Source organism: Coregonus lavaretus, assembly GCF_964263955.1.
Source record: "Coregonus lavaretus genome assembly, chromosome: 17".
Classification (NCBI taxonomy): Eukaryota; Metazoa; Chordata; class Actinopteri; order Salmoniformes; family Salmonidae; genus Coregonus; species Coregonus lavaretus.
In genome coordinates, this window is record NC_140004.1 from 11,313,789 (window position 1) to 11,328,806 (window position 15,018).

A 15,018-nucleotide genomic window follows, 5' to 3' on the forward strand; every position below is an offset into this window, starting at 1 on the left:
ACAAACCTTGAATGAGTGTGTGTGTGTATATATATATATATATATATATACACACACACACACACACAGTGCCTTCGAAAAGTATTCAAACCCCTTGACCTTTTCCAATTTTTGTTAGGTTACAGCCTTATTCTAAAATGGATTAAATTGTTTTTTTTTCCCCTCATCAATCTACACGCAATACACCATAATGACAAAGCAAAAACAGGTTTTCAGAAATGTTTGCTAATTTATTAAGAACAAAAAACTGAAATATTACATTTACATAAGTCTACAGCCTTGATTCTTCTTGCGTATGACGCTACAAGCTTGGCACACCTCTTTTTGGGGAGTTTCTCCTATTCTTCTCTACAGATCCTCTCAAGCTCTGTCAGGTTGGATGGGGAGCGTTGCTGCACAGCTATTTTCAGGTCTCTCCAGAGATGTTCGATCAGGTTTAAGTCTGGGCGCTGGCTGGGCCACTCAGGGACATTCAGAGACTTTTCCCGAAGCCACTCCTGCGTTGTCTTGGCTGTGTGCTTAGGGTCGTTGTCCTGATGGAAGGTGAACCTTCGCCCCAGTCTGAGGTCCTGAGAGCTCTGGTTCAGGTTTTCATCAAGGATCTCTCTGTACTTTGCTCTGTTCATCTTTGCCTCAATCCTGACTAGTCTCCCAGTCGCTGCCGCTGAAAAACATCCCCAAAGCATGATTCCGCCACCACCATGCTTCACCGTAGGGATGGTGCCAGGTTTCCTCCAGATGTGACGCTTGGCATTCAGGCCAAAGAGTTAAATCTTGGTTTCATCAAACCAGAGAATCTTGTTTCTCATGGTCTGAGAGTCTTTTGGCAAACTCCAAACGGGCTGTCATGTGCCTTTTACTGAAGAGTGGCTTCCATCTGGCCACTCTACCATAAAGGCCTGAATGGTGGAGTGTTGCAGAGATGGTTGTCCTTCTGGAAGGTTCTCCCATCTCCACAGAAGAACTCTGGAGCTCTGGCAGAGTGACCATCGGGTTCTTGGTCACCTCCCTGACCAAGGCCCTTCTCCCCCGATTGCTCAGTTTGGCTGGGCGGCCAGCTCTAGGAAGAGTCTTCGTGGTTCAAAACTTCTTCCATTTAAGAATGATGGAGGCCACTGTGTCCTTTGGGACCTTCAATGCTGCAGACATTTTTTGGTACCATTCCCCAGATCTGTGCCTCGACAAAATCCTGTCTTGACGCTCTACGGACAATTCCTTCGACCTCATTGCTTGGTTTTTGCTCTGACATGCACTGTCAACTGTGGGACATTATATAGACAGGTGTGTGCCTTTCCAAATCATGTCCAATCAATTTAAATTTACCACAACTGGACTCCAATCAAGTCGTCGAAACATCTCAAGGATGATCAATGGAAACAGGATGCAACTGAGCTCAATTTCGAGTCTCATAGCAAAGGGTCTGAATACTTATGCAAATAAGGTATTTTTGCTTTTAATTTCTAATAAATTAGCAAACATTTCTAAAAACCTGTTTTCCTTTTGTCATTATGGGGTATTGTGTGTAGATTGCTGAGGATTTGTTATTTTATTTAATCAATTTTAGACTAAGGCTGTAACGTAACAAAATGTGGAAAAAGTCAAGAGGTCTGAATACTTTCCGAAGGCACTGTATATATGCGCCCATCTCATTTTTTACATTTACATTTTAGTCATTTAGCAGACGCTCTTATCCAGAGCGACTTACAGTTAGTGAGTGCATACATTATTTTGTTTATAAAAAATTTTCATACTGGCCCCCCTTGGGAATCGAACCCACAACCCTGGCGTTGCAAACGCCATGCTCTACCAACTGAGCTACATCCCTGCCGGCCATTCCCTCCCATACCCTGGACGACGCTGGGCCAATTGTGCGCCGCCCCATGGGTCTCCCGGTCGCGGCCGGCTACGACAGAGCCATCTCAGTGAACTAATCCATTGCGGAGGCCTAGACAAAGGCAATTTATGCTTGATTCGAAAATGTGGTCGGAGGCTCCATATGGACGGTGTGATGCAATTGCGGAGCCTCCAGAGGCATGCAGAGGCCAAATCGAGCTCTGTACCGCATCGCAATGCACCTCCAAAAATGTTAAACAATGCGGAGGGCTCTGTATAGCTCCGCATTGACATGATTGGTTGACGGTAGGTGGGGGCGGTACATCCTGTATAAACACAAACTCACTCCCTTGACAACAGCTCTGCACTGCTCCGCGAAGCACAAGAAGTATGAATGTCCTGACTTCTGCTGAGGCCATTTCACTGTAAATGCTGCATGGCCAATGCAGACGTCAGATTGACCATGTGCCCAGATGCACAATGCACTTCTCTCTCCAGAATGCGTTCTCCCGCCAATTTGCGCCAATTCATTGTTTCATAACTTTATTGAGCGAATTGTTTGAATCTGATTGTTAGTGTATATCAATTCCCAATTACATATATCACCAGTAGTACATTTACCGTTAATTCCTATAATTTTTTAATCTACAATGTTGGTTACTTTGGTTACGGTCATTTCTTTTAATGCATTCAATATTATTATTCCAGTTTTCCTGTTCTCATTGTCGGACTGGACACTTTGTTTTCAGAGTGCACAACCTATGCTTCACTTGTGAGAAATAAGTTTAGGATTATTTAATTCCATTTACGAGTTCTGTCAATTTAGTCATTGTCTTTTGTTTGGGGCGCTCCTGTGAATGTTGAGTAAGGACGCGCACGCATAGAAGTAGGCCTATAGGCTACCTGGCCTGCGCGCAAATGTAGGCATATAAATATGCCCATTAGGGGATCTGATTGGCTTTAATGCACCACCACTAATGACCTGTGGAGCTTCTCAAAGTAATGTTGTCTTCACCTCAAACAGCAAGCAAACAAAGTTGGTTATTAAATCCATTGAGAATTACAATAGTTCTTCAATGTATTTGAAAAATCTTTCCAGCTCTCTCCCTTTCGTTAACCACTCTGCGTGAAAGGGAAAAATGTCACTCTCTGATCCAGTAGAAATGTCATAACATAGGCTTCTTATCAGTGCTTGACTTGGACTGAAATAGGTTCCTGTACTCAATGTGGGTGCTGGTACTGTTTCTATTTAGGTGCAGGAGCTCCACAATACCTTTGAGCTAATATTCTATAAGAGGAACAGGAGCTCAAGCAGTAGAACATTTGAGGTGCCGGTACTCGGCTCCGGTGAACTCCTGCCCAAGTCATCACGGCTTCTTATCCCTTGCGCAAATAGCCTACAGCTGTGTCTGTCCCGAGCTCACTGGTGCAGGAAACTCTGATGACCCAGAATATTTTACACAATGTTGCAAGTTCGCTAGCACAAGCTTCGGGCCGGACCCAAGTTAATGCAATGTTTCAAATTTGTTGCAGACAGGCCATGTGTAGCCATTGTGATTTATAGGATATTTATCAGGATATTTTCTACCTGCAGGTTGAAATGTTTTTATTTGTTGGCTTTATGTAGGCTATTTTTACATTGTTGGCAATAGAAGTTACTTTTAGGTTTGTATTATTTTCATTTAGATATGAATAACCACATGACAATGATTGAGATATGAAGACGTAATTATAAATTAAATTAAACTATTTCACGAATATGTGCATATGAAAACCCTAACTGGCACGCAGATCGGTAGAAATTGTAATATAAATTGGCATTCCACTTGAGAAAGGTTGCCGACTCCTCGTGTAGCCTGTTACCGGCAACTTCAGGAGAGTAATGGCAGAATCTGCGAAAGCAAGCAGCAGCGGGAAGAGAATATACTGTAGTTGGGTCAGGTTAAGTTTTTTTTCTTCTGGTTATCTGGATCTCTGGCGCCCTCGAGGCATCAAACAGTAAGTTTAAAGCATCAGACAAGCTCAATGCACATAGTTGATTTTATGAAAACACATACGGTGTGTATATAAATGGAAAGATACGTTTAAAAATCTCGAGCAACCGATTGGTCGAAAGAACAGACGACTTTCGGACGACCAATATTTTTTTTTGTCGGGGACAGCTCTAATCACAGGTGACAGTTTTTTTTACAAAGCTCTACTACACAAGCTTCCAATTTACCTAACTTTGTTGTTGAAGTATAAAAACATGAGTCACCAAACCCGTTCACAGGGTTGGTTAACTCGAGGTTCCTCGGGTCTCCACCGAATCAGGTAAATATTTTAGTTTTAATGCACCTCACTACTGGAACAATTTACAAAACTCATTACAATTGGATGTTCTGGTGCCGCTGAGGCAATTTAAAGTGTTAACTGAGGACCTAGTAGCTGAGGAATGGAACCGTTTTTCTTACATTTTGTGTTGTGCCGTTTTATTTTACATTGTATTTGATTGTTGCATTACTGTGATCAGGGAACCCTTGAGAATGAGACCCTGATCTCAATGGGTTTTTCCCCTGAATAAATAAAACAAATAAAAACCTGCTGCTCTGATGTCATCACGCTGGCGTTCTCCGGAGTGAACAAATCCAAGATGGCATAGAGGAAGCCCAGGTCCAACTTCAGATCCATCTCCTGGATTAGCACCTTGAAATACCTGACCACAACACGCCAAGAAAGGGATGTTTGTACACTACCGACCAAAAGTTTTAGAACACCTACTCATTCAAGGGTTTTTCTTAATTTTTACTATTTTCTACATTGTAGAATAATAGTGAAGACATCAAAACTATGAAATAACACATATGGAATCATGTAGTAACCAAAAATGTGTTAAACAAATCAAAATATATTTTATATTTGAGATTCTTTAAATAGCCACCCTTTGCCTTGACAGCTTTGCACACTCTTGGCATTCTCTCAACCAGCTTCATGAGGTAGTCACCTGGAATCCATTTCAATTAACAGGTGTGCCTTCATAAAAGTTAAATTGTGGAATGTCTTTCCTTCTTAATGCGTTTGAGCCAATCAGTTGTGTTGTGACAAGGCGGGGGGGGGGGGTATACAGAAGAAAGCAAAGAGAAACGACAGTCCATCATTACTTTAAGACATGAAGGTCAGTCAATACAGAACATTTCAAGAACTTTGAAAGTTTCTTCAAGTGCAGTCGCAAAAACCATCAAGCACTATGATGAAACTAGCTCTCATGAGGACCGCCACAGGAATGGAAGACCCAGAGTTACCTCTGCTGCAGAGGATAAGTTCATTAGACTTACCAGCCTCAGAAATTGCAGCCCAAATAAATGCTTCAGAGTTCAAGTAACAGACACATCTCAACATCAACTGTTCAGAGGAGACTGTGTGAATCAGGCCTTCATGGTCGAATTGCTGCAAAGAAACCACTACTAAAAAGAGACCTGCTTGGGCCAAGAAACGCGAGCAATGGACATTAGACCAGTGGAAATTTGCCCGTTGTTCTGGAGTCCAAATTTGAGATTTTTGGTTCCAACCGTGTCTTTGTGAGACGCGTTGTGGGTGAACAGATGATCTCTGCATTTGTATCTCCCACCGTAAAGCATTGAGGAGGAGGTGTTATGGTGTGGGGCTGCTTCACTGGTGACACTCTGATTTATTTAGAATTCAAGGCACACTTAACCAGCATGGTTACCACAGCATTCTGCAGCGATACGCCATCCCATCTGGTTTGGGCTTAGCGGGACTATCATTTGTTTTTCAACAGGACAATGACCCAACACACCTCCAGGCTGTGTAAGGGCTACTTTACCAAGAAGGAGAGTGATGGAGTGCTGCATCAGATGACCTGGACTCCACAATCTCCCGACCTCAACCAAATTGAGATGGTTTGAGATGAGTCGGACCGCAGAGTGAAGGAAAAGCAGCCAACAAGTGCTCAGCATATGTGGGAACTCCTTCAAGACTGTTGGAAAAGCATTCCAGGTGAAGCTGGTTGAGAGAATGCCAAGAGTGTGCAAAGCGGTCATCAAGGCAAAGGGTGGCTATTTGAAGAATCTCAAATATAAAATATATTTTGATTTGTTTAACACTTTTTTGGTTACTACATGATTCCATATGTGTTATTTCGTAGTTTTGATGTCTTCACTATTATTCTACAATGTAGAAAATAGTAAAAAATAAAAGAAACACCTTTGAATGAGTAGGTGTTCTAAAACTTTGACCGGTAGTGTATGTGTGTGTGAGAGAGAGAGATATGGAAAGAACGTGAACTATAGCGATGGACTCACTTGATGCGTGAGATATCAGAGTGCCCGGCTGCCCTGGTAACAACGCTGATGTCGGTCAGAGGTTTGGGCTCTACAGGAGAGAGAGGAGCAGAATACCCGTCACGATATGTTAATCCAGAGTACTCCAGTCTAACAATGCCTATGGGTGCGTCCCAAATTGCCCCTTTTGCCTATGTAGCTATATACAGTGGGGTCTGAAATTATTGACACCCTTGATAAAGATGAGCAAAAATGACTAAAATAATTCAAATGCTGAGCATGTATTGTATGCTCCAAAAAAAAAGTATATTATTTTATACTAATACAATTGCTCAGAGAAATAGATTTTGTTTAACAAGTAATACAAAAAAAAAAAATACTAAAAAGATATGGGTCAAAATGATTGACAGCCTGTTTTCAATACCTCACCTTGCGAGGTTAATGGCACTGAGCCTAAAATGTTTTACAGAATCTTTCCAGATCCTTGATATCCTTCATCTGCGCTTCTGGACTGCCCTCTTTAATTCAAACCACAGTTTCTCAATGGGATTCAAGTCCGGAGACTGAGCTGGCTGTTGCAAAATGTTGACTTTGTGGTCAATTAACCATTTCTTTGTGGATTTTGTGTTTGGGGTTATCGTCTTGCTGGAAGATCCACTTGCGGCCAAGTTTCAGCTTCCTGGCAGAGGACACCAGGTTTTTGGCTAAAATGTCCTGGTACTGGGTAAAGTTCATACTGCCGTTGACCTTAACATGTGCCCCAGGACCAGTGGAAGCAAAATAGCCCCATAACATCAAAGATCCACCACCATATTTTACAGTAGTTATGGGGTTATTTTATTTTTATGCATTCTTATAGACGCTAAACTCCCTACTGGTGTGAACGGCCAAAGAGCTCTATTTTCATGTAATCTGACCATAGCTCCGGTTTCAATCCAGGTGCCAATGCCGTTTAGCAAACTCCAGACATTTAAATTTGATGGATGACATGAAAATAGCACTCTTTAGCCATGCACACCAGTGGATGCATAAGCAGTTAAGAACCCAATACCTACGGTAAGATATGGGGGTGGATCTTTGATGTTATGGGGCTGTTTTGCTTCTACTGGTCCTGGGGCCTTTGTTAAGGTCAACTGAGCAATTGTAGTAGTGTTTGGGCTCATACAATATAGTTAAGTATTTGAATTATTATTATTTTATTTTTGCTCATCTTTATCAAGGGTGTCAATAATTTCAAACCCCAAGTGTAAATGCACAACACAGAGAGACTTGGACAGAGTTTGGGACTGACCTGAGTCCATGGTAACAGACTTGGGTAGTTTTATAGGGTAGAAGACATATGGGAAGATTGCTCCAGGTAGCTGATTCTGGATCTGTGGAAAAACAAAGGACTCAAATAATTCATTCCAACCATGTCTCCAATAGGTCAGCATGAAATCATTTTAATTGAATGGTTGGCAAAATGACTAAACAGTCAATGTAAAAATATGTCGTATGGTTGGTGGTCGGGTGGGGACCCACCATAGAGTTGGATAGAATGCACACCTTCCAACTCTCTGGGACCCACCTGTATGCGGTTGATCTGGACACGGTAGGCACTCTGGCGGGCCGATACGCTGTACTCCACCTTCACCCCTGGCAGGAAGCTCCTCCTGATTGGGGCGTCATATGGCTGTATCATCCTCATGTCTTGCCCATTTGGCGTCAGAGACACCTGATAACACAGTTAGACTTAGCACACACGCGCACACACACACAATGGTTGTACTGGAGCTGTGCAAAACTGGGAACAACATCTACCTCTACAATTTGTACAGCTTTCAAGGGGTTGGTAATCAAGAGGGTGGTATGGTATACATGGTACCATACAGAGGCATATCCAGTTGCTGTCTGACCTGGAAGTTGTTCTCCAGGTCTAAGATGGCGTTGTCCACTGGTCCACTCTCTGTGTACTCTTTGAAGTGGGTCTCCAGCAGCTCGGCATCTTTCCCACTCAGGGGTTTCCAGCGAGACTTCTTCTTTGGCTTGGACTCCCACACCACATCTGAACTACACACACAGGAGGAAAGCACACTGAACATGCTGCACTGAATTTGAAAAGCATGTTCCCACTCAAAGTACAGTCAACTGTAGCACAATCATACCATTTTGAGTGACTGTATATACTGTGTTGGTATGTGTGTATATACCTGGTAATGCCGATGAAGGACACCTCCTGGCGGCTGCTGTTGTTGACCAGGGAGACGCCCACGTCTTGCAGGGAGAGGATGATCTCCTGTTCGGCCAGCTCGGCCTTCTCACTCTCACACAGCAGCTTGTATATGCGTCTGTCCTCAGTGAACAGCGCCACCCGCTGGAGGCCCTCGTAGAACGAGATGAGGTACAGCTTACCCTCCTCGTTCACGTCCAACCGCAGGTCCTAAACACACGGATCAAGTGCACATGAGATGCGAAGTAAGGAGCGTTTCACTTTTAAGTTGCTCTTTTGCAACACCAAAATGATATACCATATCAGCTTTTAATTTAGATTTTTGGTAACTAATGAGTCCAGGCAACAACAGTTGCTATCATTTCACAGTTTATTTGATTTCAACAATATATACATCTCTGGTTATCCTACTGTTTGTGTTTTGTCTCACCACTGTGGCTAACATGCCAAAGCACCCAGTCTTCTAATATTTTAACTGCTCAGGTCATCAAGCCAGTATAAAGGGGAAGAAAATACACTGGCGGACTTTGGAGGATCGGAGCCTTAATAATGATCTTATTAAAGCTTTGTGTGTGTTTAATGATGGACTAAGCCATATTAAGCAGCTCTGTTAAAACACTAAGCAGAAGATCCTAATCTATGGTTAAGTCTGACACCAGTGTTTCATATTAGTCTGATGTAAACTACGTCTAAATATAAGCCTACATATTAGTCTGAGGAGATACTATGGTTGAGCCTGACACCTGTGTGTCATATTGGTCTAAAGTACTCGATACAAGTGTGCATCAAACTAATAAGAAACACTGGTATAAAAAAGACTTATCCATAGTATCAATCAAAATGTTTGAGAATGTAACATTGCTCTAGCGGTGGTGGAAATGGTGCGTGGGAGTAAATAGAAAGCTGTGGTACAGTACCTCTTCGCTCTTCAGCTCGCCGCTGTAGCTGCCACACTGCCAGGCCAGGCAGCGTGACCCAGTGGGCTCAGCCCAGGTGTAGTACATTGCCATCCCGGGATTTAGCTTGTCCTTCTCCTTCTGACTACTACTCACACACACACACACACACACACACACACACACACACACACACAGAGTTAGAAAGCGCACACACAAGACCCCGAGAACCCCACCAAGAGCAAGATAGATGACGGTCAGAAAGAAAGCCATGGTCATGACAACGTAGCCCCGTTACACAGCCCAGGCACCATGGAAAGAAACGCGGATACCCAAGAGCCTATTTGCAAATCAACACAATGGAGAGAAGAAATCTGACCCATTAATGGAGATGTCGAGGCTACTATCCCATGAGATCATGTTGTCGTTCTTCCTCCAACAAAATAAAATCAACCCCCCCCCGATCAAAGAGAAATAAAGAATTATTAAAATCATCATTATTTCAGAAGACACAGGGAAAAAGGAAGACGAAGAATGATTGGCAGGACTGTTGGGGTGGGGGGGAATGGGGTGCGATGGAAATGGAGGCATGGGGAAAATGGAAGGCATATGGAAGCAGAGGTCAGATCCCATTGGCAGAGTCCCATCCAAACAGCAGCAGCCAAAACTAACTCCCACTATAAAGCAAATCAACCTGGAATTAAGGGGGAGGTCAAAGGGCAAACGGTCATGACACTGAAGCCGGAGATCCTCCTTGATCACGCTACTTTCTGTAGTTTGGTCAATATCAATCAGATGACTCGTGGTTGTTGAAGTATACAGTGATATTAATGTAATGCAATATTTTTCTGCTTTTATAAAACGCACATTATCCATTTCCTTGTGGAATGGCATGTAAGGAGCAGATCCGTCTCCAACACCAAAATGGAAAAAAAGCTCTTCCCCTACACCTTTGTTACCTGGGGGTCCAGCTCTGACCACACTCTGACCACAACTGAACTATGAAACGGGAACACAGAGACCAAACACCACTGAAGGTGTGCATGTTTAAATAGAGATCTACGGACCATGCCTTTTGCATTAGTCATTGTGATTGTATGCTAGGGAAGGCATTTGAAGTTCCCCAATATGTCCACCCTTTCTGTGTCAGGGTCAGAGTGGGTGAGAGCAAGAGCCCTCGTGGGGCCAGGTCCTGCTACCTGCGCTGGGTCTCCTCTACTGAGAAGGAGAGGTCGAGCAGCTCGTCTGCCACCCATTCTGATGAATCTCTCCGAAATCTGCCCGGCCAAGAGGTGTGGGGGAAAATATTCAACCAAACAAAAATCTAAACAAACCAACACAAACTGTCAGAGAAAAAACATGTCACTAACAAAAAATTCTGACTGAAAAACAAATCGAAAAAAAGAAGTGTCCATCACAACAAGTCACAAACAAAAGGAAATTAATCCATGCAAAGTGGGCAAACACAGACAAACCTACATCAACATAAAAGCCAAGAATACGAATACCCTGTATCAAAACAAATACATGCAGCACATCCTGGGAAGTTTGCAAAAAAATTAATATACAATGCTCAAAAAAATAAAGGGAACACTTAAACAACACATCCTAGATCTGAATGAATTAAATAATCTTATTAAATACTTTTTTCTTTACATAGTTGAATGTTCTGACAACAAAATCACACAAGAATTATCAATGGAAATCAAATTTATCAACCCATGGAGGTCTGGATTTGGAGTCACCCTCAAAATTAAAGTGGAAAACCACACTACAGGCTGATCCAACTCTGATGTAATGTCCTTAAAACAAGTCAAAATGAGGCTCAGTAGTGTGTGTGGCCTCCATGTGCCTGTATGACCTCCCTACAACGCCTGGGCATGCTCCTGATGAGGTGGCGGATGGTCTCCTGAGGGATCTCCTCCCAGACCTGGAATAAAGCATCCGCCAACTCCTGGACAGTCTGTGGTGCAACGTGGCATTGGTGGATGGAGCGAGACATGATGTCCCAGATGTGCTCAATTGGATTCAGGTCTGGGGAACGGACGGGCCAGTCCATAGCATCAATGCCTTCCTCTTGCAGGAACTGCTGACACATTCCAGCCACATGAGGTCTAGCATTGTCTTGCATTAGGAGGAACCCAGGGCCAACCGCAGCAGCATATGGTCTCACAAGGGGTCTGAGGATCTCATCTCGGTACCTAATGGCAGTCAGGCTACCTCTGGCGAGCACATGGAGGGCTGTGCGGCCCCCCAAAGAAATGCCACCCCACACCATGACTGACCCACCGCCAAACCGGTCATGCTGGAGGATGTTGCAGGCAGCAGAACGTTCTCCACGGCGTCTCCAGACTCTGTCACGTCTGTCACATGTGCTCAGTGTGAACCTGCTTTCATCTGTGAAGAGCACAGGGCGCCAGTGGCGAATTTGCAAATGCCAAACGTCCTGCACGGTGTTGGGCTGTAAGCACAACCCCCACCTGTGGACGTCGGGCCCTCATACCACCCTCATGGAGTCTGTTTCTGACCGTTTGAGCAGACACATGCACATTTGTGGCTTGCTGGAGGTCATTTTGCAGGGCTCTGGCAGTGCTCCTCCTGCTCCTCCTTGCACAAAGGCGTAGCGGTCCTGCTGCTGGGTTGTTGCCCTCCTACGGCCTCCTCCACGTCTCCTGATGTACTGGCCTGTCTCCTGGTAGCGCCTCCATGCTCTGGACACTACGCTGACAGACACAGCAAACCTTCTTGCCACAGCTCGCATTGATGTGCCATCCTGGATGAGCTGCACTACCTGAGCCACTTGTGTGGGTTGTAGACTCCGTCTCATGCTACCACTAGAGTGAAAGCACCGCCAGATTTTCAAAAGTGACCAAAACATCAGCCAGGAAGCATAGGAACTGAGAAGTGGTCTGTGGTCACCACCTGCAGAACCACTTCTTTATTGGGGGTGTCTTGCTAATTGCCTATAATTTCCACCTGTTGTCTATTCCATTTGCACAACAGCATGTGAAATGTATTGTCAATCAGTGTTGCTTCCTAAGTGGACAGTTTGATTTCACAGAAGTGTGATTGACTTGGAGTTACATTGTGTTGTTTAAGTGTTCCCTTTATTTTTTGGAGCAGTGTATAACATGCAGGTTTCATTCAAAAACTAATGTGGAATAGTACAGCGTGTAACACTAATTTTGTACTGTTTCCTTATATCCCCATAAAGAATTGCCACCATCTCATGGACATTTCTAAAAGGAAAGATTTGAGACATCCCAAATTTAAGACGCGACGAATACAGGTTTTATTTTATAGCATTGCGCCTGTTTTGAGAATAGTAAAATGTGACCTATATAATTAAAACACTTTTCTGCTTATTGCCCCATTACCTTTCTCCCTCCCCATCCTTCCCCTCCTCCCATCTCTCCTTTACCTCTGGTAGAACTCCACCGTCTGCTCCTGGGTGTGGTTGATGATGAGGAAGGGGGCGGCCCCGTCGTGGTAGTCAGAAAAACGGATGACAATCGAGTGGTCTGATAGGTTCACATCCACAATGACCCCGCCCAGCTGGAATATACAAGAGTAAAGCCAAATGAAAAACAGAAGTACTAGTACTTTATTGAACCCAATGTGAGAAATTGATTTATCACCACAAAGCATCAGCTTATACAGTAGTATTGCAAACTCAGGCGGTACTCACGTATGTCTGTAAACTACTCACAGTGTTGTCCAGGTGCAGCAGCAGGCAGTTTTCCGGTTTGGTGAAGTCCATGGTTTGAGGGGTTGACCGACTGCCTTCTACTTTGACTTTGAGCTTCTTGGAGTCCCTCTCGGGCCAAAACGGGATGGCTGCCTGAGTAGCACAGAAAAGGAGAGAGGAGAAGAAGAGAGACAGACAGACAAAGACAGAGAGGGGTCAGTTTCACTACATGCATGTGCTACTCTATGCAGGGTAGGGCTCCATTATTCCCATTTCAAAATTCAGTCAAATCAGTAAATTAACCGATATTCAATCCATGATTTTAACACATTTTTACTATCAGCACTTTTCATTGCACTTCCTGAATGGACTGAATTGCACTGGGGGTTGTAAGTAGCTCTAGTTGTGGTACCTGTTGTGGTCTGGCCTCGGTCCAGTCGTCCTGGCCCTCCTCTCCCACCCAGATCACATGTTTGGTCCTGTTCACTAACAGGTAGTACGGCACAAAGCTTACGATACGGGTCAGGCTGAAACTGCTGGCGTCGATCTTCACGCCGATCTTCAATCAAACCATAGAAAGCCACAATCAACCTGAATCAATCCACCCATCTATCTATTGACTATTCAATGTCCAGCAAATGACACTCAATGACCAATCTGAAAGGTAAACATCAACTGACAGTATTATTCTGCAGGAGTGTTTGATCCACCACTCACCACGTAATCTTTGAGCCTCCCTTTACACTTCACTTCACCATAACTACCCACGGTGTCCAGGGAGAAATCATCCGACAGCTCGCTGTCCGAGATCATCAGCCGCACCTGACCCGGGGAGAGAATAAGGTCAGATGACAGGGAGACAAACAGTAGGGGTTAGGAGTTATCACTTAAAAGCCCACTCCTTTTTTTAAACCCTCCAAACAAAATAGCAGCCCCGCTACTTGGTTTGAGCTTGGACCAAAGTTGATCCCCACCCCACTACCTTGTTGTTCTGCAGAAAGTTGTGTGGCTTGAAGGAGAAGAGCAGGGGCATGTCGTAGTCCATGGCGTGTTTGCGGTGGATGTCGTCGGCCTTGTATTGCAGCAGGCGGCCCGTCTTGTTCACCATCCAGTAGGGAGAATGGATGGCCACCTCAGTCTGGCCCGCGTCGTACTTCACATGCACCGCAATGTCCAGCTCTGCTCTCTTCCCTTCTCCCCCCTCTCCTAACCTGACCGCCTCCTCTTCATCGCGTAGGGAGCTGAACACAATGAAAGTGATCTCGTCCAGGTCGCCACGAAGACCGTAGTGGGCCTGCCAATCCTGCCCCAGGTAGTCGAGGAGGCGGAGTTCCAGGCTGGACCGGTCCATGATGGCGGTGTGCAGCTGGGCCGAGTGGCCGTCCATCAGGGTGATGGGGGAGGGATCTTCACTGTCCTGTCAGCCAATCAACACACAATACCAAATCAGTGATCAATAATAGGCATGTCATGTGATGGGGAAGTTCTGAGGAAATATAATAGATGAGCTGTAGGTCCATTTCTATGCTGGTGCGTAGGGATGGAGTAATGTGTGTAATAGCCACTGATCTCTGTGTGTGTGTGTGTGTGTGTGTGTGTGTGTGTGTACCTGTAGTCGATAGGTGATGGGGTAAGGCAGAAGGTTCCGGAGCAGGACGGAGGGCCACAGGTGCAGGATGTAGGGCTCGTCAAAGTGCTCCCCGGCCACTCCCGTGTGTTGTGATGTCACCGTGTCTTTCAGAGGGACTATGTTGACCATGAGCACGCCAGTGCTGTCGCCATGGCAATGACAGGTCTGCTGCACACGTGCACCGGGCTGCTGGCTCACCAACTCGTAGCTGAAACCCTCGGAGCAGTCGTACTGATCGTCTCCCTCGGTTACCGGCTGCAGTCTTAGCTCTGACCTACGGGGGGGGGGGGGGGTTCAGCACAGTCAGTGTCTGTATCTGTGGGTGTGTGTGTGTGTGTGCACGCACGTGTCCGTTTGTGTGCATGTCACCTGTAAGAGTCCAGAGGCACACAGAACTCCTCTGTAGGCAGTGAGATCCCCAGACATGTGGTGCCCTCCATCACTCTGAACGGGATGGAGAAGTGGTTTATGATCTGTAGGGG

General features: G+C 44.9%; 1 protein-coding gene across 3 annotated transcripts in view; it reads right to left on the reverse strand.

Moving 5' to 3' along the window:
* Positions 1-15,018, reverse strand: part of LOC311144983 (intermembrane lipid transfer protein VPS13A-like) — a 72,007-nt gene that overhangs the window by 22,118 nt on the left and 34,871 nt on the right. For 2 of the 3 annotated variants that reach the window (XM_084181183.1, XM_084181182.1), the window contains 14 exons: positions 14,906-15,009; positions 14,516-14,810; positions 13,889-14,323; positions 13,624-13,728; positions 13,319-13,465; positions 12,928-13,059; positions 12,640-12,773; positions 9,240-9,366; positions 8,303-8,532; positions 8,009-8,162; positions 7,681-7,827; positions 7,405-7,486; positions 6,135-6,204; positions 4,414-4,528 (listed from right to left, as the gene is read on the reverse strand). In XM_084181183.1, coding sequence (XP_084037309.1) covers positions 4,414-4,528; positions 6,135-6,204; positions 7,405-7,486; positions 7,681-7,827; positions 8,009-8,162; positions 8,303-8,532; positions 9,240-9,366; positions 12,640-12,773; positions 12,928-13,059; positions 13,319-13,465; positions 13,624-13,728; positions 13,889-14,323; positions 14,516-14,810; positions 14,906-15,009 — 2,277 coding nt within the window. Of the gene's footprint in view, positions 1-4,413; positions 4,529-6,134; positions 6,205-7,404; positions 7,487-7,680; positions 7,828-8,008; positions 8,163-8,302; positions 8,533-9,239; positions 9,367-10,417; positions 10,496-12,639; positions 12,774-12,927; positions 13,060-13,318; positions 13,466-13,623; positions 13,729-13,888; positions 14,324-14,515; positions 14,811-14,905; positions 15,010-15,018 lie in introns of all 3 variants that reach the window. The other variant, XM_084181181.1, reaches the window with a different exon arrangement.